The sequence below is a fragment of the Sinocyclocheilus grahami genome, unplaced genomic scaffold (genome assembly GCF_001515645.1).
Source record: "Sinocyclocheilus grahami isolate Dianchi unplaced genomic scaffold, SAMN03320097.WGS_v1.1 scaffold141.1, whole genome shotgun sequence".
In the NCBI taxonomy this organism is placed as follows: Eukaryota; Metazoa; Chordata; class Actinopteri; order Cypriniformes; family Cyprinidae; genus Sinocyclocheilus; species Sinocyclocheilus grahami.
Genome location: NW_015505320.1, coordinates 212,649 through 240,586, shown reverse-complemented (window position 1 = coordinate 240,586; position 27,938 = coordinate 212,649). Strand labels below are relative to the sequence as shown.

General features: G+C 37.9%; 3 protein-coding genes across 4 annotated transcripts; 1 reads left to right on the top strand and 2 right to left on the bottom strand.

The window, feature by feature from the left end:
- Positions 1 to 208: 208 nt before the first annotated feature.
- On the bottom strand, positions 209 to 3,611 carry LOC107591444 (pentraxin-related protein PTX3-like). 2 transcript variants are annotated; one of them, XM_016280586.1, is made up of 3 exons: positions 3,275 to 3,611; positions 1,724 to 2,281; positions 209 to 995 (listed from the first exon to the last, which is right to left on the bottom strand). In XM_016280586.1, the coding sequence occupies exons 1-3, from the start codon at positions 3,447 to 3,449 to the stop codon at positions 379 to 381; spliced, it is 1,350 nt and encodes a 449-aa protein (XP_016136072.1). In that variant the 5' UTR covers positions 3,450 to 3,611; the 3' UTR covers positions 209 to 378. The 2 variants fall into 2 exon arrangements, with proteins under 2 accessions (XP_016136072.1, XP_016136074.1); XM_016280588.1 differs by having other exon boundaries at positions 1,724 to 2,278.
- A 7,739-nt stretch (positions 3,612 to 11,350) lies between these two features.
- On the top strand, positions 11,351 to 19,054 carry LOC107591322 (cyclin-L1-like). Its single transcript, XM_016280449.1, has 11 exons — positions 11,351 to 11,683; positions 11,977 to 12,051; positions 12,134 to 12,243; positions 12,583 to 12,700; positions 12,821 to 12,885; positions 15,756 to 15,855; positions 15,936 to 16,040; positions 16,141 to 16,282; positions 16,371 to 16,470; positions 18,080 to 18,178; positions 18,302 to 19,054. The coding sequence occupies exons 1-11, from the start codon at positions 11,444 to 11,446 to the stop codon at positions 18,642 to 18,644; spliced, it is 1,497 nt and encodes a 498-aa protein (XP_016135935.1). The 5' UTR covers positions 11,351 to 11,443; the 3' UTR covers positions 18,645 to 19,054.
- A 1,113-nt stretch (positions 19,055 to 20,167) lies between these two features.
- On the bottom strand, positions 20,168 to 26,674 carry LOC107591321 (kelch-like protein 6). The gene is made up of 7 exons (XM_016280447.1): positions 26,285 to 26,674; positions 25,957 to 26,122; positions 24,470 to 24,919; positions 23,373 to 23,610; positions 23,041 to 23,243; positions 20,809 to 21,022; positions 20,168 to 20,706 (listed from the first exon to the last, which is right to left on the bottom strand). Exons 1-7 carry the CDS (start codon positions 26,554 to 26,556, stop codon positions 20,405 to 20,407), a joined length of 1,845 nt encoding a protein of 614 aa, XP_016135933.1. The 5' UTR covers positions 26,557 to 26,674; the 3' UTR covers positions 20,168 to 20,404.
- Between the last annotated feature and the right edge of the window lie 1,264 nt (positions 26,675 to 27,938).

Genomic DNA, 27,938 nt, shown 5'->3' with positions numbered 1-27,938 from the left:
CTATTCAGTTTCAAACAGGCCAGTCGTTTCACTACGTAAGACCTCAATATATCATCAGCAGCCAAGGCATTCATTTTGTGTTTTTGTATCTTCTTTTTTTTCTCTCAAAGTACGGTACTCTGGACTTGCATTTTATGAACCACCAGGGATCATGGGTTCAAATTAAAATCTTCTTTACTGTTCTACTGAAGAAAGACAGTCCCCTACATCTTGGATGGCCTGAGACTGAGTAAACAGTACATTTTCTGTTTTGGGAGAACTACTCCTTTAAGCAGTGCTTTTTATTTGGAATGAAAAAGAAGGTAAATACAAAATCACTGATGATATACAATGTAATATTACCTAATGTACAAGATTGTATTGCAATGCATATTGGTCTCAGTTGATATACTGAGAGCCACCATGTGGAATGATCTCTGAAACACCCCATCCAATCACATTCCCACGGCTATCACAGGATCCGTCTTGATTGGCGTACTCTTTAATCCTCCCTGCATCCAGCACGTGGTCCCACATGTTCACTCCTGTCATTTTTCCAGTGAATGCAACCGATGAGTCCAGATCTCTGTAGACACCCGAGCGGCTGCGCTCTTGCCCAAGCAGAATTAACCCATTACTGGGCAATACGTGCCCTTCGGCTACTCCAGGCACTCTGGCAACATTCTCTCCATTCACCCACAAAGCGGCCAGCCCCTGCTCTGAGCTCCAAGCTGCACATACGTGTCCCCACTGCCCATCTGTTACTACGCTGTGAGCTTCCACTAGATGGGTCTCACCGCCCACCGTGAGGAGCACCGAGTGTCTTGCCAATAGAAGCTGGAGCTCTTGAGGGTTTTTCTTGGTTCCGTAAGACAAAAGCACTGTTTTATTCAGAGACTGAGTCACTTTGGCCCACAGACAGATGGTGAATGATTGTAGGGACATGGACATGGAGGGTGTTACCTCTGCAAAGATGTGCTTGGAGCGCATTGGGAATAATAAAGCCATTTCACAGCCTTAAAAAAGAGTGAGCAAGAAATTAAAGATTCATTATTGCACTGAATAATTATGCAAATACTAACAAAGTACAGTGTTTGCAAAGTATTTACTTATTATTTCTCAAGGACACAGATATTTTATATTTCACAAGTTCAAAGTTTGGAATCATTGTTTTTATTATGTTTTTAAAAGAAGTCTCCTATGTTCACCAAGGCTGTATTAATTTGATTTTTAAAAAGACAGTAAAAACAGTAATATTGTGAAATATTATTATTACATTTAAAAACTATTGTTAATATATTTAAAAATATATTTTTCATTTGATTGCAAAGATGAATTTTCAGCAGCCATTATTTCAGACTTCAGTTGTGCTCAGTTATTTAGTAAAGGCCTTTTAAAGCCTTTTATCAAGATTCTTTGATTAATAAAAAGTTCGAAAGAACAGCATTTATTTGAAATAGAAATCTTTTGTAAGATTATACATGTCTTTACTGTCACTTTTGGTCTCTTCTTTTTATTAACTTAAAATATATTATAATTTATTTCTCAATATGAATGTTTTTACTGTCTTTTGATTAATTAAATTTAGCCTTGTTGAGGATAAGATAAATAGAGAGTGTTTGTCTGCCCTGTCAGATCCATATGCCCCAAACCAAACTGCCCTTCACAAATTAATAAAGTGTATTAAATTAAATTAAATAAAATTTAGTGAAATCATAGATTTGGTCTTCCTTGAAACATCTACCTGAGGGCAGAAATCGATGTGCCGCTGCTCGTTGGAAAAGGGCCAGCTGGGCATGTACCCTTTGGAGATCCGCAACGGTGGCCATTAGCGCTCTCTCCAGCTTCCCGCCATCTGCATTGCTTGCTTCTTGTTCCTTTGGATAAGCGGAGAAAGACTTCATGGCCACTTGCCCCAGACCTGCTCCCAGCAGTGAGCTGCTCTCCAGTTTGGTGAGACGGGTGGCCTGGTTCCTGCTGAACTGAATGAGCTGCTGCAGCGTCTCGTTGTTTTGGGCTTGATAATTATCTGCAGCCTCTCTGAGCTGCTTCATGGCTTGGTTCAGATTGCGGTTCATCTGTTCACTTATACATTTACAGGTGTTCTCTGAGGCCTGGATGCATGCTTTGCTGTTGTTAAGCTTATGGAGCTCCTTCCGTATGGAGTCCGTCTCCACCTTAACCATGTCTTCATTCTGATGCAAGAGCATGTCTTGCTTCATTTGAGAGTCCTCCAGCATGATGAAAAGTTTGTCCCAGCGTGAGAAGTCTTGAGGTGGACAGGGAATTTGTGTTGCTCCTGCTGTGAACAAAGAGTATGGTTTTTACTGCTCTGTGTTGGTACAACATAACAAATTTTTTTTTAAGTAATACCATCATATAATAATACAAAGCAAAATGTACTTGTAATGAATAACATTATTGTGGTTTGTTGTCATCCTTTGTTCTTCCCAGGGCTTGCCGCTAAAGGTTTTGTAGTGGCCACAAGGATTACTAACTGCCTCTTTGCTAAATTCTCAGAGACAAGTTCTCTGAAAATGAATAACCATTATGATGCTCATAAGCATCCTCTGGTTAATATAATAATTATAATAATATAATAATAGTTCAAGCTCCTGGCTTGGCTTTGCAGGAGTGTGTCAGTGGAAAGGTATGTAAATGTCAAATGTCATGAAACCTGCCAACACTTTTGTATTTTTGAAAGCTATGGGCCATGACTCATGACATTATACTTTAATAGCACTGTGCATTAAAAATACAGATATTTAAATATATTTGGGTTGTTGACATTAAATATTTTTAGAAAGTTGCCATATGCTGTTCTGTAATATGCTACATTTAAAATGTTTAACAGCAATATTTAGTTTTTTATAATCATATGTGTGTGACTTTTTTGACATATTATAAGTTAAGAGATTTTATGGCATGATATGATGCTTTAAATCTTGTGAAAAGCATAAATGGGAAATCATTTGTATTTTTTATATTAATTCGTCACACTTCATGACCATATAAAATGAAGACAAAAATTTACTTAAAAATAGTGAAACAAAATATTGAAAAAATTATAAGACATGATGACCAGTTATAGCACCTAATATATGTTTCCTTTTATCAATTTTAACCTGAAATTTAACAAAAAAATTAAACTACCCCTTTATTCAATAGTTCTGTTTTTAAAATAATTTGTCATGCAGTCATGATTATTTTAAAAAGTCAAATGTAAAGCAAAATGTCAGTACAGCTACATGTATAAATAAAAATGAAGAGACATCTGGAACTGAAAAATACTTACTTTGCAGGCGTTCACCATTGGAGATTTCATTATAGTAGGAATCAGAGTAATCCTCTCCATATTCATAACCAAACACATTCCCACTCAAAAAGCAGGGCAGGCAGAGGACCAGTACGGCCCCAGGTGCATACATTCTGATGTTAATGCTGGTGTGTATGTTAGTCTGCCCCTGCATGTAATCAGATTATTTTGAAGTAAATCAGATGTTCCACAGCCACTAAGATGCCTTGTGGTTGTTCCTGTGTTGTTACACAGCTGTCGTCCCTCATGTGCTGGAACCCACTGAGCGTACATGAAGCTGAGAAAGCTCTTTTAAACAGCACTCAGAGCAGGGCTGTCACAGTATGAGAAATACTTTGTTTGAGGTGGGCAGCATATGTGATGTACTCAAATGTCACAGCCTCTACCGCTGGTTGGGCAAGAAATTGTCATGGGGGTGTGGAAAGGAAAAGTAGGAAAGGGGTTGGGTCTCCCCAAAGGACAATTCTGCCTCAGGTCAAGGTGGGAGCATAGGGAGAAAGATTTGGGCAAAAAGATGTTTGATCTTATGGGAGTAGCTATAATATCTCCAGAGGGAGCTTTCCTTTGCATGTTGTCCAGGAGTTAACCTCTCCATTTATATCTTTCTTATCACTGTTCAGCACTTGAATATGTCAGTTCCTTTTTTTCGTCTGGTTCTTAAAGGGATAGATCAGCCAAAAATGAAAATGTTGCCAGTGATTACTCACCGTCATGTCATTCCAAACCTGTATGAACACAAAATAGGATATTTTGAAGATCGTTCTCCACAATGAATGTCAGTGGGGTCCACACGTCATCAAAAAAAACATGAGATATTTTTGTTTTCCACAGAAGAAAGAAAGTCATATAGGTTTGGTATGACATGAGGGTGAGTAAATCAAGAGAGAATGTTTAGTTTGGGTCAATCCATTTAATAATCTGAGGTTTCAACTCTCTAAATATTAACAGGTAGTGTAAATATTAACTGTGGGTGCATTGGAGCATCAATCTCTGATTGAAGTTTAACTCATTCGCCATATTGTATAGAGGGAAAAGGGAACTTGGGAATTGAGTTACGCAACACAATATTGAAATAATTGTGTCAAGGACTATATTAATAAATTACCAGCAGATCTCAAGATAAACAATGAGTGATTGAGTATGTCATGGCTATTTAGACCCTTAGGCCAAACCCTTAACGACACAAACAAGTTAATAAATACAATACAATGTATTGTAATGAAGTAATATCGTCTGGTTTCCAGCTTTCATACTATTGAAGGAAACATTTGTGACCTCACTACATTTTGTAAGAACAGACTGAAAACTGAAAAAGTCACCCTTCATGCAATATTGTGTCTTGAACACCTGAAACTTATTTTTTTGTGAAAATGACTTTTTCCAGCAGAAATATTTTTGTCAGCATAAATCAGACCCGAGCAGATTTAAATTAATGCTCCACCCACCGCTTATGAGCAGAGAGACGTAGAAGCACAGCCAAATAATTTATTTAGGTGAGGACAAACATCTTAAAGGGGTCCTATTATGCTCTATTACAAAGTCTTGATTTTGTTTTGGGGGTGTACTAGAACAGGCTTTCATACTAGGTTGTTCGAAAAACAAATTTTTTACATTATTACAACACCTCTCTCCTCAGTCTGGCATGAACGGCTCGAATAGTTCCTGTATCAAATGAAGGCCCGCCTTCTGAAATACGAAATGTGATTGGTTAGCTGGGCCAGTGTGTGTTGTGATTGGCACCACTCGGCGCCTGGTCGGGAAATGTTATGCCCCTTACCATAGCTGCCTGTGAGCTTTAGTGTAAATATTGCGTCAATATCAAATCAATTTGAGCGAGATTTAAACCCGGATGATTGTAACCACCCTAAGTTCGTCTGCCTTGTGAAAGCTAGAGTGTCTCCGACAGAGTGATAACACTCGTTGCCTTCTCTAGTGCAGCTCAACCAGGTTTCATCCCATTCGTCGATATTTGTGATATCACAAATCCCGGAAAATATGCGTTGTATTCCAAACGAGTCGTTCGTTGTAGTTTTTGAAAAGGGATTTCTGTTCTTTATCTCCTTTTGGAATTTGAACTTTGCAGATCTTTTTTTATGCTCAAACAGCAACATTACAGACTAACTAAAGTTGAAAAAGTGAAAAAGCATAATAGGACCCCTTTAAATGCTCCTTGTCTGAGGCGTGTCTTCAGTTTCCAATATACTGGCTGTTATGAGAGGGACAGAAATAGCATTGTTTGACTGCAGACTGATTTAGTGTGTGTCTGCTTTTGTGCTGTGCACATGTGTGAGTGTTTAATCAGTATCACCTTTTACAGTCTGTTCTTAGACTGTAAAATAAGTAACGTAAGTACTTTGCTACAGTAGTTTATTTGGCACCCAAATTTAAAAATATGCTGCTTTTATACATTTTATAATCTTGAAAGTTGTTTGAGATTATATGTATAATTTCAGCAGTTTTGTTATAGTGGCTTTGAACATATCTAATTTTCTGTTCTTTTTAGTTTTCATTCCTCATGTGTTCTGTGACCCAAAGGTATGACATAGGTATTACAAGGAGAAGGTGACTTTTCAGGACATTACCCCATGTCCCCACTTTTCAAAACGCTTATAAATCACACAGAATGGAGTGTATTGAAAATCTGAAATAGCACAAAGTCTCCTGTAAGGGGTAGGTTTAGGGGTAGGGTTGGTAAAGGGCAATAGAATATATGGTCTGTACAGTATAAAAACCATTACACCTATGGGATGTCCCCACTTTTCACAAAAGTGAACCTGAGTGTGTGTGTGTGTGTATGTGTGTGTGTGTGTCCGTGTGTGTGCACGTTATAATGTGTGTATGTATATTTACCTTAAAGGTGGGGTAAGAGATTTTTCAAAAACGCTTTAGAAAACTGATTCGGGCCAACTAGCAAAACAAACTTGTAGCCAATCAGCAGTATGGGGCATGTCTACTCATGATGTGGAGGAGAGGGGGTTCAGTGCACAGGACGGACAATTAGCGAGCCGAGCGACAGAAAAATAGAGATGGCGGATAAAAAACAAAAGAGGAAAATGTCTGCAGAACAAAAGAAGGCTTAAGGCAATAAGTAGGACCTGTGTAAATATCAGATCAGCTTTCCAGCGCTAGAGAGAACTCAAGGAGTGGAAGGCCTGCGATCGGATGCCGAGGTTGCTTTGTTTCTTCTCGATAGGTGAGTAACACCGTGTCTGTGCCGCAGCAACTAAAGTCTGTCTAGTACACTGGACGCGACAAAGCGATCATTGAAAATCATTTGAAATTTGTGTCAATATGTCATAAATAGAACGCAGCAGCAGTTTTCTGTCGGGGATTTGTCGTGTCGTGCCATGCCGCATCCAGTGTAGACCATAGATATGTATATATATCTATGGTGTAGACAGCATCACTGATTATAATGAGTTCCATAGTATTTTGTTGCGCCGCACCATTCGCGTCCGGTGTAGACACGGTGTAACATTGGTTTTGCTTTGTTTCATAGAACTAATCGTTGCCTGGGTTGCGTACATATGTGTGGGGCAGAGCTATCAAAATAGGGGTGAGACCCTTTTGGGGTAGGGGCGTGTTTGTTTTGGTGATTTCAAATGTCAACATTGGCTACCAGAAATCGCTTACCCCACCTTTAAATATACGATGCCATAAAATGGTTTATTTATTACCTCAGAGACTGGCAATTAATTATTTTGGCATTATTAATATTTCTCTTAGAATATTATAATATTCTGCATTGTATAATCTTCACTGTTTGATTGTTTCCCTCACACCTTTGGCACACACAGTTATTGACACTATAAATGTCTGACGTATTTGTTTAGAACTTTCGGATTGTTTTTGCTTGTAAGCGGTGCTTGATATGTGCATATTTCTCCCCTGATTCAGATGAGACTCCAGCTTGAACTATTCTGGGTGAACTATTACTTTAAACTTGAGGTTAAAAATCAGAAGGCATTAAAACAACTCAGTAAAGGACAGCTTTATTTGTTTTCCATTTTAAAATGATGTACTATTTGAACATAGAATATATAAGACATTTGACAGCTGTGCTTTTCATATATATATATATATATATATACAGTATATACACACACACACACACACACACACACTGTCATTAGCTGTTGTACTTGGCCCACAATTATCAAATAAAGTAGCAAATAAAAATGGTACTAAATTGGTATTTCTGAACTACTTATTCAAAATTAAGAAAACTATGCACATATGTATATGATTTGACTAAATATCTGCTCATTATAACGGGCAGATCTATCTACACCAAGTCAGTCAGAAAACAGTATAAAAAATTCCAAAAGACAGAAATTCTGAGAAGCATCATTAATCTGAACGTTTATGAAATCTCTCCTCCAGTGATTTATCAATACTGGCAGAGAGTTTCATTCCATTCTTCTTTTTACTTTTTGTTTGTGGGGGATTTACAGACATGCCGCATACTATGTGCCACATAGAAACAGAAAAAAAGTGATCACGTGATTTTGTTCTGCACTTTAGTTCAGCATTCAGTTCACAAAACAGAGCACTCTCAGTCAGAACAAAATTGAGAACATGTGGAGATGGAAATATTTACACTTCTGGGCCTTCTTTGGGGTGAGGTGGGAATTAGACCCAGCGTGAACCAGGCAACACCAGATCTAGCCTGTTTCTATAAATGGGTTTCGGATTGTGAGGTATACAGAAACTGAACTTTCTGCAGGTGTCCTGTGACGCTGTTTCTCAATAAAGCAATGCAGCTGGTTTGTGGGCCAGGTCAATAACCATGCAACAAGGCACCTGCAGTGTATACCATATACCAGAGGGGATATAATATATTTACACTTGAATAAAAAAACTCACCTTTGCTTCCCTCCACTGACACACATTCAGGAATGGAAAATGACCTCAGGCCCGGCACAGTCTGAACAGCAGAGAGGTGAAAGGTTGAAAATGTTTCGTACAACAGGTTGTATGTTCACCATCGGTTGCCAGGTCTCTGCTGTATGTCACAGCCACAGGCTTTGGGAAATCATTAGCATGTTAAGAAAATATAGCTGACTTTGCTTTCTAGAAGGAACACAGTTAGTCTCACTGGCATACAAGCAGCCAATCAAATTTGCTTGGGGTAATGGCGGACGGAGACGTCTAGAAACAAAAACCTCCTCAGGTGAAAGGGACATGTTCACCATGAAGTCAGACACAGAAACATGTTGATTTACAGCACCCGGCTGTCCATGCCAAGCTCACTATGGGCAACAACTTTTTTTTCCAATCTCGGGGGGCTACTTCAAACCTGCCTCATAAAACGCTGTATTGTTCAGTTTTAACTGTGTGGTACTGGTGATGAAATTTCCTTCCTGTGGACTTAAGGGTTTTAGATGTTCGATTCACTCAAGAATGTTTTGTTCGTAATGATGGTACCTCCCGGGTCTATGAAGCTCCTGCACTGTGAAATAAAGCACTCATAGAAAATTCAGCGCATACAAAGACATAATTTTTGCTTTTTAAACACCAAATTTTCACCCCTAGCAAAGATGCAGTGTGTGCTTTTCTGAACCTGTGAGGTGAAACATTACAGCTCTCTAACCAGATCCCAGTAGTGTCATTCAAGGAGCCAGCAGATCTGGAGTACATTATGAATCCCCAGTCACTGACAGAAAGGATGAATAATCACCTGATTAAAATGTCTCAGTGAGTGATTTATGCAAGATGAAGCTGCAAGATGTTCCTCCTCTGGGACATTTGGTTTATTCAGTGCTACTCGACTGCCAATAATGCATTGTATGTATGAGAGAATATGACACTTTGCACTTGCATGACTGACACGCAATGTTATTTAAATGGCTGTCCAACTGAGCTAATTTTCAGTTTTTTGAAAGCCACAGCATAGTCACAAACATATTGTGTAACAAACTGAAGCAAAGGGGATGGGGCTCTCTCTTGAGTATAGTGTACCCTTTTATACAACTGAAAAAAGCAGCTTGTGTGCAAGGTGTTATTTGCATGCCTTATTGACATGCTGGCATGCGCAGAAACTTCACTGGTGCAAACCTCACGAGAAAGGCTCCCAACAGTGAAACGTAATGTATTCGTATAATATAATGCATATAATAATGCATATGCATAGGAAACAGGCTATTTAAGTAAGTTTCACAGAATATGATGGAACTGCTATTGCAGCAGGATATTTTGTCTACAGTAGGTCTTGTTTATTCTTTCTCTCAGTAACTTAGGATGTGCATTTCACAAAAACAACCACAGGCAAAAAGGGGAAAATACTATGAAAATACTTTGATTTAAAAAAAAAAGATTTACTGTTGACATCAAAATGTTTTCACTTGGACTGAGAAAACAGCATTTGCACAACTTCTCTATACAAAATGATTCCGCCCCTGTAAATTTCTCTTAACTTTTTAGTAGTAGATTTATGAAAAGTGCAGTAATAAGAGATCAAATTGGATTTGGATCTTTTACAAAACATTTGTTTATTGAAATCAGCTGTGTTTTGGGGAAAATCAAATGTGACACTAATGAATGTCTTGTGTACTTTAATTCTTTTGGACACATCTCATAAGGATATTGGTTGATGGATAAGAGGGGCAAGTGGGTAAATGCAATGAGGTCAAAATGAGTATCAGTGTCAGCTGGCATCTCTCCTACTTCCTGCTTGGTGCACATCAAAGACCAAGGCTATCATTTACCCTCTCAGCAAATGTAGCCAAATAGTATAATCTGAACAGTGCTGATGAAGACATTAAAGAGGAAAAGTTAATCACAGTTTTCTGTTCACAAACAGTAGCCTACCTAATTATTCTGTATCCATATTTTTTAATCAGTATATTTTTAAAACAGTATATTAAATGGAAAATTAATATGTTCAAATGCAAAGAGAAGTATCGTACTTTATTGCATTGTTGAAAAAAATAGTTATTATATAAGTCTAGATATCAGATTTTTTTCTCTCCTGGGTATGTAACTAATGGTGTTGTTGATATGAAGAGGGAAGCACAAGATTCCATTATCTATCTATCTATCTTATCATATGTCATGTTGACCAGGTGTCTAGGCATATCACATCCCCTCTGTAAGCTGTCTTATCAGTTTCAGATCTATCTATCTATCTATCTATCTATCTATCTATCTATCTATCTATCTATCTATCTATCTATCTATCTATCTATCTATCTATCTATCTGTCTCTCTGTCTGTCTGTCTGTCTATTTCTCTGTCTGTCTGTCTGTCTATCTATCATGTCATTCTATGGTGGCATAAAGTTGCTTTATTCCATTTACTTTCATTATTACACAAACGTTTACTAAGCTTTCTAAATGAGGACATGTCGTAGACTTAGTGAATACTTTCCGTACCCACTGTATATATATATATACTGTATATAAATAAATTACTAAATGTACTATCCTTTAAAGGGGTCCTATTATGCTCTTTTACAAAGTCTTGATTTTGTTTTGGGGGTGTACTAGAACAGGCTCTCATAGGTTGTTCGAAAAACACATTATTTTTCACATATTTTACTTTATTACAACACCTCTCTCCCCTGGTCGGGAAATGTCACGCCCCTTACCATAGCCACCTGCAAGCTTCAGTGTAAAATATTGAGTCAAAATCAAATCAATTTGAGCGCGATTTAGAGCCGGATGATTGTAAGCAGTCTAAGTTCGTCTGCCTTGTGAAAGCTAGCGTGTCTCCGACAGAGTGATAACACTCGTTGCCTTCTCTAGTGCAGCTCAACCAGGTCTCGTCCCATTCGTCGATATTTGTGATATCACAAATCCCGGAAAATATGCATTGTAGTCCAAACGAGGTCGTTCGTTGTAGTTTTTGAAAAGTGATTTCTGTTAAATAAAATATATCCTTTTGAAGTGGACTTTGAGCTTTATAACTTCGCAGATTTTGTAATGCTCAAACAGCAACATTACAGACTAACTAAAGTTGAAAAAGTGAAAAAAACATAATGAGACCCCTTTAAGAACAGCACGACCCACACAGCGCACTAACACAATATCGCGGTATTCAACGGGAATTCACCATTCCAGCGGAGCCATTGACGTCACGCTAAACGTTGCCATTTCCGCCTGGCAGACAAAAGGTTTACGTATTGTGATACCGATTTACTCCATCACGATGTCGCTGGGTGTTTTATCACCTCATATAAACACTCCACCAAACAGCCAAGGCATACTTATCGGCGATAAAGTGTATTCGGAGGTGTTTCTGGCCATCGACAGCTCGTTAATACCCGAGGAGAGACTTTTCACTACTCCGTCCATGCTGGATGGCCTCGACCGTGAGACTGAGACAGACCTGCGGATTCTGGGCTGCGAACTCATCCAGGCCGCCGGGATTCTTCTGCATCTGCCACAGGTTACTGTCTAAATATGTTGATGTATATGTGAATTAGTCCGTTAGTTTAATTCCTAATGACCTTAAGGTATAAGACGGTGTGCTTAGCACGGCTAGCTAGCCGTAACCGGCACGTTCAAACCGGCGACCTTTTGTCTTCCTTCAGCTGATGCAAACCGTGTAAATGTATTCTGGAATGTTGTTAAAACAGATAATTTGTTGTCTGCTTTTAACTGTCTAACAAGTAGGTGTTGCTTTCATGTAAGTCAAGTGACAAACGTTGTTTTTGGTGTATTCTTTGTTTATTTGAATAGGTGGCGATGGCGACCGGACAAGTCCTTTTTCAACGATTATTTTACTCGAAGTCCTTCATTAAGCACAGCTTTGAGGTAAGTCAGACATACAAAATGAAAAAAAGAAAATGATTGAACCCAGATTATGAAAATAATTGTGGTTGTCACTTTAAATCAGATTGTTGCCATGGCCTGCGTTAACTTGGCATCAAAGATAGAGGAATCGCCGAGAAGAGTGAGGGATGTGATCAATGTTTTCCATCACTTAAAACAAGGAAAGGGCAAAAAGTAAGGCGATTATGGGTTTTTATTATTCGTTAAAGGGTTAAACATTTACCTTGAAATCCAGGGAAGTTAGTATATGAGACCTGTAGAATTTCATATCTATTAATTGTTTACTGTGCTTAGCTTAAACTTTGGATTGCGCATGTAATGATGATTTGTTTACCTAAAACCATTTTGAAAATTTGGTTAATTTTTGAATTTGACTTTTTTTTATTGTAAACATGTTAGTATCATCTGTGAAGAGAATATGAAATAAAGCTGAGAGCATAGACACCATAGAAATATAGATTTTCTTCCAACATGTATTTACATCAGCTGTTTTTGCTTTTTGTGTTGAACCAGGAGCACCCCTCTTGTCCTTGATCAAAACTACATTAACACCAAGAACCAAGTGATCAAAGCGGAGCGCCGTGTCCTTAAGGAGCTGGGCTTCTGTGTTCACGTCAAACATCCACACAAGGTAAGTTTTCCATTCTAAAATTCTGCTGCTATCCAGAATATATTTTGCTGCTGTTATCTATTTTTGTGTATGAAAATCCTGCTAGTGTCCATAATTTTAATTAGTTTTTAACTCTTTCAGATTATAGTCATGTACCTACAAGTTCTTGAATGTGAGAAGAATCAGATGCTGGTTCAAACAGCATGGTAAGTGTGTTTATATTTTTGGATTTCATAAAAATGCCCTATAAATTATGACTTGGAATTTTTCATTAGAAATTTTCCGGTTCCGATTCTGGTTCCAGTTTTTCCTAACGATTCCGGTTCCGATTCCATTTAAATGAACTATTATTCATTTTTTTTGACTATTTTACCTTAATTGAATGTAGTGTTGCTGGAAGGTAGTAAGTAATGTTGAGTAATGCATGTGCTCCAAAGTTGATGTTTTTTACACTATCAATAACATTTTGCTTTTCAAGCAGGAATAAGCTGGTTGGCCAAATAGTCCCTTGAGGACTAAGACACTTGTTCATTTCCCTAAATTAATGAAATATTATACTTATAACCATGTATACACACTGCATAAAGCCCCTATTTTACAAATAATAATGCAGTAAGGAGATGGTGTGATGCAGTGAGTGGTTTCCACATTTTTAAACATTTAAAATGCATGAAAATATTTTCTATCACTTTGTTTATCACTCTTGAAATGACCTGCACACTAAATAATCTAACCCTCATACTTGCATAACAATAGCAGTCTATTTATTTAGTGGTCCAAGTTGAAGTTAGTATGTATATTAATGACAATATGGGACAAATGTAATGTAATTTAGTGGCGGCAGGAGCTGCATGCTGTCAGTCAGACAAAACAACGTGCACATTTATCAAAGACGCGAGTGCGTGTACAGTTGTGGAAAACGATGTGTTTGGCAGTTAAAGATGCGGCGTGTCTGTGGAGTGCGCGTCATGGGAAACAATGTGCTCAGTAATTAAAGAGGCAGGGCGGCGTTTCTGTTATTTGGTTTGTGACATCCTTTACGGGAAACACCGGCGCAAGGCTGCTCGCAGCTCTTGGTCATGTGTCGCACCAGAACCGTTTTCGGAACCGAAACTTAGAAATTGCTCACGGTTCCGGTTCTGTTTTTTGAAAAGAAATGAATAAGAAACGGTTATCGGTTCCCAACCCTATAGAGGAGACATTGCCTCAGGTTTATGGTTGGACTCATGCTGTGTTTCCGCTAGTAATATTTGCTGATAAGACCTTGAACTTGTGTGAAAGAGCTTGGTACTTAAGTATCAACAGGACCTAGGAAACACTGCATTATAAAGCATGAATTGCATTTGTAGCTCGATATACCTAAAGGTAAGATAGGTTCACATCATTCTGGCATCACACGCTTTTTTGTAATAAAAATGCAGAAGTGTTCTGTAGGTCACGTGTTTGTTGATTTCATGCACATCATTGAGGTTAAGGCTTATGGAGAGCTCTGTTTAACTTTGTCCTTTCTCTACTCTTTGATTAAAGGGTAGCCCATGGTGGTAAGTGTCACAGAAAACACCTGAACTCCTCAGGCACAAGACCCAGGAACCCCTCCCACCTCATTGGTTGGCCTTTTCGAGACTGCCGGCCAATCCAGCGAGAGCTCTCAGCGGAGGTTCTCTGAATGGAAGGCCTTGGCTTTGCTGGGGGGCCAGGATTTGCTTTTTTTGTTTTCTCCCACAGAGCTTGAGTGCTAGTACTTAGTTGTGCACTTTATGCTCTCTAAATCCAAAATATTTTTTTTTAGCAGTGAAAACGGTATGTTACTTTTTTCATATGAATCATGTTCATGTGAATTTTGTTACAGTAAGTTGTTCCTGATAATCCACCATGAAGTGATTCTAGCCTCTCCTCACAACTTTTTGGTATGGGGTTTGAAAAATTTAGATTTCGCAAAAAATTCACTTTGGTTGTTCTTCAGTTAGTTAGTTGTTATTCACATTTAAAGGTGACATATCATGAAAGTCTGACTTTTCCAGGTTTTAAGTGCTATAATCAGGTCCCCAGTGCATCTTGCAACTAAGGAAACATGAAAAAGATTAACCCAGTAACTTTGTTTAGGTAAGCCTTTTTCTGCAAGCGTCTGAGAAAACGAGTGCGTCTGATTTCGCTCCCTTAGTTACGTGGCAAAGGGATCTCATTATAATATTACCGCCCCTTAATCTGCACGTTTCCACCCACGGTGCAGTTATTTTGATTTCGCAAGCGACAGCGGGGTACCAGTTCTAACACCATGGCGAAAATGAGCAAAACATGCTAACTGTTCTGTCATTGGCTGCACAGATGAGCATAGAACACTGTTTAGAGTCCCAGCCTCAGAGGACACAACAGAGCAGTGGATTTATTGATTTACTTACTGTATATTGCTGCTGCTACACAGATCTAAAATAAACATGCGATTTATTTCCCAGCTGTTTACCTTCACAGACATAACCAACTGTTTTTGTAACTCGTGTGTGTTTTTAACGTAAACTTGTGTGTGAATGAGAACTTAGTTTAGTACTCACATGCTGTGACAGCCGCTTTCTGTCCATGTGCTTCGGTTGTGTGCGCTCAGAAAACCGTATATCAGAAGTTTAAAATAATATGGTTTAAAACGCATGATTTCAGCGCGATAAACATGATAATCAGAACTAAAACAGATGTTTTTAGCAGGTACGAGCTGTATTGGCGCAGCTCTATTCTGGAAAAGGGGCGGGGAGCAGCAGTCCATTTGCATTTAAAGAGACAGGCCCAAAAAAACAGCGTGTTTCTGCTTCCACTCAAAATAGGCATTTTCAAAATGATATAATTAATGATCTGTGGAGTATTTTGAGCTGAAACTTAAGACACATTCTGGGGACACCAGAGACTTATATTACATATTGTAAAAAGGGGCATAATATGTCTCCTTTAAGATTATACTATTGCCACCATCATGGCTACATTTAAAAAGTGAGGGAAAGGACATGAAGTTAAGAGTCTCCAAAAGTCATATGAGAGAGAGAGAGAGAGCATGGCAGGTGTTGCATAGGTGTTTCTTTGTGTGTTGCAGGAATTATATGAATGATGCCCTCAGAACCAATGTGTTTGTGCGGTTTGAACCTGAGACCATTGCGTGTGCCTGTATTTACCTCGCTGCTCGAGTACTACAGGTACGTCTTTGGATTTATCTGTCTATCTTTATCTATTTCATTCTTTTTTTTTTTCATTAGGTATTTTTCTATTTCTTCAGATTCCTCTTCCTTCCAAGCCGTACTGGTATCTTGTTTTTGGTGCTACTAGGGAGGACATCAAAGAAATATGTATCAGCACGATGAAGCTTTATTCTAGAGAAAAGGTAGAGTTTGTTTATTTGCTTGGCACATTACTTTGACAATCTCTATTTCTACTAATTGTTGTTACTTCATGCTGTTGTTAATACTCAATCCATCTCTCAGCCTAACAGCGAACAGCTTGAAAAACAGGTGGAAAAGAGGAGGGTGGTCCTGGAGGAGGCAAGACTAAAAGCCAAAGGACAGAATCCCAATGGCACGCCAGCTCTCGCTGCCATTGGTGGATTTTCCCCAGCATCAAAACCCTGTACGTTTTTGTTTGTTTTTACTTACTAAGCAAGCTATTTGCAAGTACTTGTCAATTCACAGGCAGCTCAAATGTTTTCTTTTTCCAGCTTCTCCACGAGAAGTGATGGTGGAAGAAAAATCGCCAAACTCTAAACTAGTAAAGGAGTCTGAGAACAGACAGTTGTTTCCAAAAAGCCCCTTAAATGGGTAAGTTTTAAAATACAGCACCTAAACCAATTTTTTATTTATTTATGTGTGACTGTATTAGTGTTGTCAAAAGTACTGACCACGATACCAGTCGATACTGAAATTTAAAAAAACGTCCATTTCCTGCTAACATTTGTGTTCATGCGCTCAATAGATATGACTGTGATTGGCTACAATGATCATTGCTTCACGCTCTTCACCGAGTGCTTGCACAGAAGTGTTCGAAATCCGCGTCTGTCAGCTGGTCCCTAATGTATCTGCACATAGACGGATCCACTGACAGACGCGGCTTGCATTGTAAAAAAAATCGCGATCTGTACTTTTGACAACACTAGACTGTATATACTGCGTGAAATGTGGGTATACCAAACAATAGATTTGTCTTTTGATAAGAGATGGTTATATCAGTTATACTTGTATATCAAAATTTTTTTAAATTCTGAAATTATTCCTGTTCTTTTAACTGTTGTATTAAAGCTGTTTCTGTACTGATGCCAAATTCCATCATTCACGAAGAATTTTACCATTTTGGGGTAAAAAAAAAAAAAAAACGATGTCCCTTTTCACTTTTGAATGTAAAGTTGTTTATTGCTACAACTTTCTGGTAAATTTCAAACAAAAACAACAATATTGTGGAATTATTTTAACGCAATGAGATTTTGGTCATAATGCACAACTTTTTTTATTAGTAGTTCATGTTAAAAAAATGTAAATACTTTTTAAAATGTAAGTTTCTTTAACTTTAGCAAATTTTTTTCACATTTTAATTTAGCTTTAATTTTAGTACATCAGCTTAAAGGCACAATATGTAAGTTTTCGCGCGTATTCAAAAGAAACGGAGGCATAGTTTGATGAAGCCGTGACTGAGTGTGGAATCATGGAAGTTGTCGTCTTCATCCCCACAGCCGATGCAATCCGACGGGACTCGGGCAGAAATCATGTTCATGGATGAGCTAATGATTTATTAACGTAGTAGAATGAAGCAGAGTGAGGCTGAAAGCAGTCGAAGCGAAACGAGGCCGCTGAACGAGCGTGACACACGGCTCGAAAGCAGCGGAGCTTTTATTATGCCACAGTCGACCGCTTCCGCTCCTTCCGGTCGTGTGTATGTGGGGAAAAAGCAGCGCTGTTTTATCATACTAGATACATTTGAACGTTCTGTTATAATGCTGCTCTGTGCAGTCGCCACCGGTCTATTTAAATGCATAACATTAAAGCATCTTTGGTGTTTCCATGTTTTCTACAAAACAAAACCAGAAATCGAGGTATGACGACGTCATTGGCAGGCAACACAATGACACTATGGACACGGTCCGTGTCACTAGTTAAAATAGCTTATTTCTCTGGATTTAAACATTCTTCGAAACATTTGGGATAATGTAAGTACACAAGTCAGCAAAATATATAACACCGTTCTAGTGGTTTTTGGATATTTTAATAAAAAAATCTTACATATTGTGCCTTTAATAATTATTTTAAATCACATGAATTTTAATTGACCTAAACCATTAAATTATTATTTTTTGGTTAATAGCAACTCTGCTGCCCATCCCTGTTTTGTTTTACTGTACTATATTGATTACTTTTTTGTTTGTTTTATCTTGTATAGCAGCATGAAAAATGAGGAGAGCAAAGTGTTTCAGAATGGCAGGAACCACAGCCGGTCTCGCTCACGATCTTGCTCGCCATCCCGTTCTCCGCACAGACAGTAAGTCACACTTTCTGTAAATACACTTTCACTTCAAGTGATATTTCATACCTGTACACCAGGTTGATGTTTAAAATAGATTAGTTTTTTTCTGCTGCTGACATGCTGTTCTCTTATCTTTAGTCGGAGGAGCCACTCAGGAACGTACAGCTCTCACAGCAGCCACAGTCCATCGCCACGGCAACACAAAGGTCGCAGAGCCTCACCAATCACACAGCTCAGGACGGAGCGAGACGGACAAAGCGAGTCTAGTCGGCACAGCAACAAAAGTAGACCATCAAGGAGCCGATCTCGCAGCAATTCCCGCAAACAAACCCGTGACCGTGACTATGTGAAACACAAGCATGATCGCGGTCACCACTGGGACCATCGTGAACGAGACCATGACAGATCACATGATCGCGGACGAAGCAAACACCAGAGCAGGTCACATTCTGGTCACAGCCACAGCAGACACAGGAGATGAGACGTGCGGCACTGCTGAATGAAACCGAGGGAACTACGATAGCATTGGACAACAGGACTAAATTGTAGATTGGAAAATGCTTACTTCAATACAACGTTTCCCCAGAGTTAACCTTGTTAAGAAGTGGATGTTCTCTCAGTGTTTTTGTTCTTGCATCTGACCGGCTCATCTAGAGTTCGGTTAGGCAAGGTATTGGTGCCTTTTATGTATTTGACAATTGTGTTTTGTTAAACTTGAAAGTGAACAACAGACTGCTAAAAATCTACCTAAATCAGGGATCACAGTTACACAGGAAAGAGCAGACGAGACCTGTTAAATATTTTCCAAATGCACAGCTGTGTTTGTGCACTGTACAAATAAAGCTTATTTTTATGACGACTTTGTATTTATCTCTCTTGGCAAAATAAAACTGCTTTATTCAAATTATGAAATCATTTGTTTTACTGTATATGGTGTTTATAAAAGGGTTAGTTCACCCAAAAATGAAAATGGTCATTAATTACTCACCCTCTTGTCTTACAGGTTTGGAACGACCTCCGTTCATCTTCGGAACACGATTAAGATATTTTTGATGAAATCCGAGAGTCGTGGTTGGCGGCAGACTGACCCGGAAGAGAAGAAAATGTTGAATAAAGTCATAATTTTAGTATTTTTTTTGCACCCAAAAAGTATTCTCGTAGCTTCATAAAATTATGGTTGAACCACTGATGTCTTGCTGTCTATGGATTTCATCAAAAATATCTATTTGTATTCCGAAGACGAACGAAGGTCTTGTGGGTTTGGAACGACGTGAGGGTTAGTAATTTAATGACAATTTTCATTTTTAGGTGAACCATCCCTTTAAGTTACTTCAGACTAATGAAATAAAATGCAGAAAACACTCCTTGGATCTATTCACAAAGCTGCTGGTGTTTTCAGTGGCTGATAGAAGCTGGTTAAACAGCATGATATTTTATATCTTGACCACATTAGGAGGATAAATGGTAATTTGGGTTACTAGCAATATATATTTTTTAATCTAGGTAAATGTTTATGAAAATACTAGTGCTATTTAATTAATAACTAACTCACATTAAAGTCACGATTTAATGGAAGTAGAGAGAAGTATATCCAGATGAAACATTATTGAAACAAAAATCTATGGAGGGAACTTTTATTCATCGTTCTATTCTTAGGATAGAGGCTTGAATGTGAGCTTGCAACTACTTGCAAGAAAAGGGAGTTTGGACAAATCTTGCATATATCAAAAGTACGTCATTTTACCTGGATTGTTAGATTTTATTTGAAATTTACAAGGTCAAAAATGACTTTAATAAATCAGATATAATCATAAATTAATAGTTCACAATAAGCTCAAAACATACATTGAAAAATAAAAAAGTGGATTTTGATTTCAACCAAAATATTTTATTGTTTGTGTTCATGAATTGTGTCTATTAACGAATGGAATATTATTGTGAAGTGCTACAGAATACATAGTAATCTTTCCATGTATAAAAGGTGTACTGTAAATGTGTAACGTAAAGTGCAAGCATTTTTTTTTTGCATTGTCAAATTTAACACACCGGTTACACTTTGGTGCAGTTGTGTACCAACAGCATAGTTAAATGTAAAAATAAAACACTTTCAGTATCAGTGTAACAGAGGACACTGTTATACTGCTTAAACTTGATCATATGGGCCTGAAACAAGTCCCTGAACCGAATAAAGGAAAAACATGTAGTAAAATAAGAGCGCAGTCTCTGAAGCTGCTGAATTTGTCATCCGGTGACTGTTCCAGGAGTTATCCTGCGTATATGTGTGTAGGACTTCCTGAGAGTCACACTGCCATGGTGAGATACTCCACGTGGAAGCACACACTCCTCAGTCAACTTTTTTGTCTCTGGGTTCCAACAGAGAACAGTAGCAATCACTTCGTTCTTGTCATCACGACCACCAGTAATGAAGAGCTTGTTATTGCAGGCAGCAATGCCACAGCTGGCCCTCTCACAACCCAGCTGGATTATTAGCGTCCAGGAGTCTTCCAGAGGACTGTAGGAATACAAGGCCTTCATCGCACCACCTTTATTTGAGAGGAAATTACACATTTAATCATCAAAGCAAGGCGGTTATCGCTGGTGAGTAGTTTGTTTCATTTAAGCAAAAAAATGTAAAAGGCACAAACCAACAACAAAAATGGCGTCCTTAAAGGCCACTGCGTTTGTACATTTGGCCTCAGTTGGCATCGGGCATTTTAAACTCCATTTGTTTGATAGGGAATCAAAGCATTGCATGTTGTTTGTGGCTAGCTTGCCATTGGGGCCTCCACCTATCACAAAGATGTATTTGTCATAGCTGGCAGCAGAGAAGGAGCTTACGCTCAGCATGAGGGGTGCTGCCTGGAAGGTGGATAAAAATATTAAATTGTGAATTGTAATGAAAATATATGATAAAATTAAATACTGTAAATGCACAGAAAAGTTATAAAAGGTGCTGATTTCAACACATTTTAGGTTAGAGACAAGTGGAAAATGGAATGAAATTTTAATATCTCAGATGAGGATTGGGGGGAAATTTGTAAAACACAATGGAAATCTACAAGCTCAGCCATGTGGAGAGAAGTTTGTTGGAAGAATGTAATTAGGTTATTTATTACACCATCACAGAAGAAACACCAAGGGAAGGGCACTAGCTGCTGGAGATTATGTGGGGGAAACGAAGCTAACCACTACCATATCTTTTGGGGGTGTCAGAAATTAACCCTATATTGGCAAGAGATTAAAAGGAATCTGGAAGCTGTTTTTGAGGCAGAGATGGCGGCTAGTAAAAAAGTAATTACTAAAAAATGGTTGAGTCACCCACAGTTGAAGAATGGATTGAGACAATACATATTATATATGTGATGGAAAAACGTATTTCATTAAGAACTCAGATGGAAGATTTCTTTCTAAAATTAAATTGGTACGCCCAGATTTTTCTTGAATTGTAACTTTTTCATTTTTTATGACTTTTTTTTCCTCTCTAACTTTTAGTATGAGTTGTAAGAAATAGCTCCCCATGTTCTGTTGTATATAGTTGCTGTTTAGAGGAAGAAAATTATGTTTTCAAGAGTGAGGGCATACATACTCGGTAAACACAATCTCCTAAGTAACATTAATGTGTATGTTTGTATTTTCATTTGTGTGTTTATGTTTTTTTTTCTTCTCTCTGAGAAATTATGTGTCCTGGGCCCGTATTCACAAAACATCTTAAGGCTAAAAGTAGCTCATAACTCGCCGATTCAGGAGAAAATCTTAAAAATAATGGGCGTGTCAATCCTAAATTTCAGACTCCTAAATTTTTGCTCTAAGAGTATTTCACAAAGCGTTTTAGCACTAAAACTAGCTCCTAAATCTGTGAAACGTTAGGATTAGTGAGGAGGACTCCCAAGTCACTAAGACCAAGCCACAAACTATTCCTAAAATGGCTGTTGCCAGCAATCTGTCTCTGAGCATAAACATTTTAGAAACATTTGATGATAATGACCTTTTAAAAAGGTATCACCTTTGGTTTCGGAGGTTACCCCAACTCCTAATTTTCCTTTGATCACATCCTTGTTTCCATTAACCAGTTGGGCAAGAAGTAACAGCTGTTCTTGCATCCAGGTTGTTTTTGTTTTTTTCTTTTTTACATTTGCATGTATTACTATCAGCCATGATTATTCTACTCTGTTAATTAAAAGGCTGTTTATATGCATATCCACTAATTGTTTTTGAGAAGCATACATGCAAGAGGCTGACAATAAGCTGAACATATACTTGTTTAATTAGTGACACTTATCCTGCATTTTAAAATCTTTATTTCAATGTGGCAATTACAATTTTTCTTTTTAAACCTTTATTTGAATACGGCAACATAATAGTGTGCTCTACAATATTCCCATGAATAAATCTCTGACAGAGACTATCAGCCAATCATTGTGTGCATAGTAAGCATGCTGGCATCATCCATAGCAACGAGGTCAACCCCGCCCCCTTACTCTTAGCTTAAGACTTCTCTCTATTCCTTAGTAAAAGTTTGTCTCAGCAGCTTTGTGAATAGGTTTTAAGAGAAAACTCTTAGCTAAAAACTTTTACTGCTATTTAGGAGAACTCTTAGTGGTAAGATAAAATGTTTTGTGAATACGGGCCTTGATCTCTATGTATTTTCCCACTTAAAATCTAAGTGCTGATTTCTTAGATATTAACCTATCCTTCATTCATCCATCCATCCATCCATCCATCCATCTATACACACAGCAAACAAACACTCTTTCAATTAGATATTTAACTGAAAGTGAAAAGGTATTTCTCTTTCTCATTTTTTATTTATTTTTACTGTTGGGACTGCAAAGGGCCCAAAGTTACCATAGTGGATACTGGATATTTAGAGGACTCACCTCAGTCCAGCAGTTGTGAAACGGATCATAGGCTTCAACACTGTTCAATCTCTGGGTTCCATCAAAGCCACCCAAAACATACACTTTTCCTCCAACAACTGCCATCTTGTGTCTCCAGCGACCTGTGTTGAGATACTCTATCTGGATCCATTTGTTTAGTGATGCATTATACTTCCACACATCATGCAATGTTTCCTTGCCACCTGTTTTAAATGTAAAAAAGTGAGTTTTACACATTTCTTTGATCTTGCACATCAGCATCCATGCGAATAAACAAACTACATAGTTACTGTCACTTTATCGCTATCTCAGTGTGATGTACTGATGCTCACCCGATATGTAGACTTCATTTCTGAAGGTGACACACGCAAACTCCACCCACTTCTTATTTTCATTCTCAGATTCCATGTCTGTGTTCGGCAGTTTTGCGACCTCTAAGCGACTCCTGCGTAGTGGGTCCAGACAGGTCACCTCAGATACAAACTTCTCATCCTTTGTGCATCCTCCAATGATCATAAACACCTCAGACTGAAACTCCCGCACTCTAGGTTTGGTGCGCTCTGAGATCACCTATAAACCAGTTCACCCAAAAATTAAAATTCTGTCATCATTTACTCGCCCTCATGTATACATTTCTTTGTTCTGTTGAACACAAAAGAAAATATCTTGAAGAATGTTGGTAACCAAACAGTTGATGGTAGCCATTGATTTCCACAGTATGGGAAAAAAAAAAATACTATGGAAGTCAGTGGCTACCATCAACAGTTTGGTTACCAACATTCAAAGTCAGAATTCTTTGTTAACCTCTCGAAATTCAGATTTGCGAGAAATTAACTCAGAATTCAGAGATATAAGCTATGATTGTGAGAAAAGTCGGAATTACCGACTTTTATTATTATTTATTCTGTGCCAGAAATTAGCTCCCATAGTTTAATCACTGAAGTGTTTGTGAATTTATATATTTTTTAAAACACATTTTGTAAATATTTTTACACGTTGTTATATCATCTTTCCAAAATGTATTAAGTTTAAAGTTTACTTCAACTGCTATCTAGCTGAACAGTTTTTGGTTAATAAATTGATTATTTTACCTAGTAAATAAATATCATTGTTGAACTGCATAGTTTGGGCCCCTTTTATTATTATTATTATTATTAATAATAATAATACAATTTTTATATAATTTTTTGCAATGTTCAAAGGTAGAAGGTTCCCTGTATAATTTACAGCAATCCCTAACAGACAGTTTCTTTCATATGTAAGTGGACATTATGAATTAATACACTTCCTCCAAACAGAAAGCTTGCCATGTCATTATGACGCACAGTCATAATTCCTAAGCTTGGATTTCACTTCCTGTATTTGAATGTCTTGTGACCACTTCAACATGACATCAAGCATTTAGAAAGGTCACCTTTGTAAAACTGACCTCTTTGCCTGAGAGGTGATAAACCCGGGCCTCCTGCAGAAGTGGGAACACCTCGGCACACTGGCGGATCAGAGGGTCTCCTTCCACCCTTTCTACAAAGTACCATGGGTCCAACAAGGGCAGCCTCACATGTGTGAGGACACGGGGCAGCTGAGCTAATCTTTCATCCTGTCGGGCCCTCAGCCAACGCATAAGCACCTCAAACACCTGCTCCTCTTCCGTTACCCCCAAGTCATCATGCTGGAGCACACTGACCAACACATCTGCAGGAAGCTCAAGGATCTCATCATGATCCACCACTTGAGAGAAGTTTTGGATAATGTAGGAGTAGACTTGGGCTTTCAAAGACTCCAGCGAATGCACATCAGCTAGATGCAGGATTCCCACACAGTTTTCCGGGTGAAGGGCTTCTGCTAAGTAACTGGCACAGGCGTCCACTATACGCGGAAACTGCAAACATAGATTAGATTTGAGATCATAACAGAGCATTACATTATTGCTTAGCATTTAGACATTTAGGGACTTTTTAAAAAGAAATGTATACTTTTATGCAGCAAAAATTCATTACATTGATCAAAAGTGACAGTATTATAATATTACAATCCTAAAAAAAATGTATTATGGTTTTTTCCCACAAAAATATTAAGCAGCACAAGTGTCTTTAACACTGATTATAATAAATGTTTTTGAGTGCCAAATCAGCATATTAAAAAGAGTTTCTGAAGGATAATGTGGCACGGAAGACTGGAGTAATGTATGCTGAAAATTCATCTTTGCATCACAGGAATAAATTATATTTTAAAATATATTACAGAAAGTCATTTTAAATTGCAATAATATTTTACAATATTACTGTTTTTAGCTCAAATAAATCAGCCTTGGTGAGCATAAAAGAGGTCCTCTTGAAAACTATCAATAAAAATCTCGCCGACCCCAAACTTTTAGAGTAGTGTTTTTATACAGTATATATCTACAGTTAAATTGTTTTAAAAGGTGCTATATATGCTTTAATAATGTGAAATAGCCTGATAACAGATTTGGCCTTTGGCAAAAATGTAATTATGATTATACTTTATAATTTGATATATAAGCGACATCAACTATGTTTAGTAAACACATGACCCCACCCAGCTAAAGTACCTTAACCCAGATGTGACTACTAAAACTCACTGTAATGGAAAATATCCCCTCTGGAAATAATGTACAGTTTCACTTCCCTGTTTTTTTAAGGTGATTTTGATGTCTTCACTTCCAACAAAAAGAAACAAACATAGCAAAATACAACAGATGTGGCAGTGGGGAAGTAAAAAGTGAAATAGCTGTCATGTGTACCCAGCAAAAACATACTGCTGAACAATAAAACGGTCATACTCGACAGAGACCGTGTTACATATAGGCTATTCTGTCATACTAGACGTGCTGCTGGTAAAAAAGTAAAACATATTGCCCATAAAGGAAACGTTTGATATAAAGCTGATAGTACAAACCTGAAATAGACTGGCTGCCTCAAGCATTCTCTGAACATTGTCCTTGGTTATGATGACCTTGCTGGTGTAAGTGTATTCTAACAGGATTCCCATGGTGTCAGCATCAATGCCTTTAATATTTACATTTTCTTCATGTTTTTCTCTCAAGTCATTACAAAACATTGCTCTGTAAAATATATATGAATAAAAATTCAACTTACGTGATAACTTAAAATGGTATATCTAAAGTAGAATCACTGCTCTCTTACTATTTGTTTTTAAATAAAAATAAAAGTTACATGAAACAAGCAAACTCATTTCTTTAGATGTGAATGTGCCACTGGCTTACCTGAAATAATGACTGGCTGCAGCAAGGACCACTCGATGGCACTGGAAGCTCTGACCCTGTACGTGGAGGCTGACGTCGGTTAAGTTGTCCTCCAGCCGGAGGCTGTGCAGTCCATCCTGCAAACAACCAGCAAACACAGAGTCTTCAAACACAACCTGCCCATCTTGTCGGTTCTCCTGCACCGAGCTCTCCAGCATGCTCAGACCGCCTGCTGAAGCTTCACTCTTGGCAGATGGAGGGCACTCAGTGTTATTCTCTAAAGTGTCAGCCATGATCTGGAGTCCCAAAAAGTTAGATTTCTACTTTGAATCAAGTTCAACACCATGTGATGTCTAGATATTGGCGAAACACTAGAGGTGAAAGCTGAACTGTTCTTCCTAACACTCAAGCTTCCTGCTTTCATAACGGACTACAAAGAGGAAGTGCTGAGGCCTCTCAAATTTGGCTCTGCAACTTCTCAAGTCATTTAATTTATGGCTATTCCTCTGTGCTATCTGTAAACTAAAAACTGTATTTTTAGGGGAAACATAATTTCACATGCTCAGGCTATACGTCAGACATCACAGCTTCATCAAAAATGAAACAAATGTCTTAATTATACCTTCTGATAAAAAAAAAAAGAAGAATGAAGGGACATCCGTTTCAAGTACAGAGATTATTAAACACTACTGTCGGACCAAATAGGATTCACACCAGTATTAACATGAATTTAATTTAGATTTCATCAAGTACTGTAGTCAACTATATCTTTTAAGAGTCATAACCGAATGATGCAAGCTCTAGAAATGTACCAGTCGATGTTACAGGTTCAACCAGCTTTGCTCCAAGTCTGTTTTAATAATAATTTACAAAGCATATTTTTAAGATGTTTCATCATTAACAAAAACTTTGTATCTTGTAGGAAACAAGCAGAAAACAGACAGAAAGTGTATTTACTCAATTGGAATGTCTGAAAATGTTTCTCATTGAAATGTAATGTTAAAAACAAGTTAGATTTAACATGCAAAGAACATAGCAAATTATAATTTCTATGACAACCTCTGGAGATGCATTAAGGTCTGGCATTCTGTCAGATTGTTAGTTAAAATATAAAATACTGTGTACATACACATAAATACAAAACATGTAAAAATTTCCTGATTTCTACCCCCCCCCCCCCATTTCGGCATGCTAATCAAAATGCATAATATACAAAAAGAATAAACCTTAGGTTTTGCAATAAAAATTTAAAAACAGAAATGGTTCATTTAATTTCATACAGCAAAATTGTTCCATTTTGTTGAGACAGGTGAAGGCAAGTAGGTAGTAGGCACAAGTGACCGGTCATTAAGAGAGGATGGGATAGTTCAAGTATTATAATACTTCTCTGGAAGGTAAAAAAAAAAGGAGGGGAGTTCTTTGTTAGGCCAGAGCTCAACAATACTCAATAAAATACAAGAGAATTTTGACAGAAATGCATGAAATGTTCAGGTACACACTGACCGATGCACAATGGTGTCTGAACCGTGTACATTAAACAAATACAATGAGAGACATCAGTAGAAAACAAGAGAGGTCTACAGTCAGTGGCTCCTCTGGTTTTGTAGCCTTTTTAAGGCACATTAAAGGAGAGTTTGGTGTGAGGAGGCAAGACATGGTGATTGTGCAAGTTAGT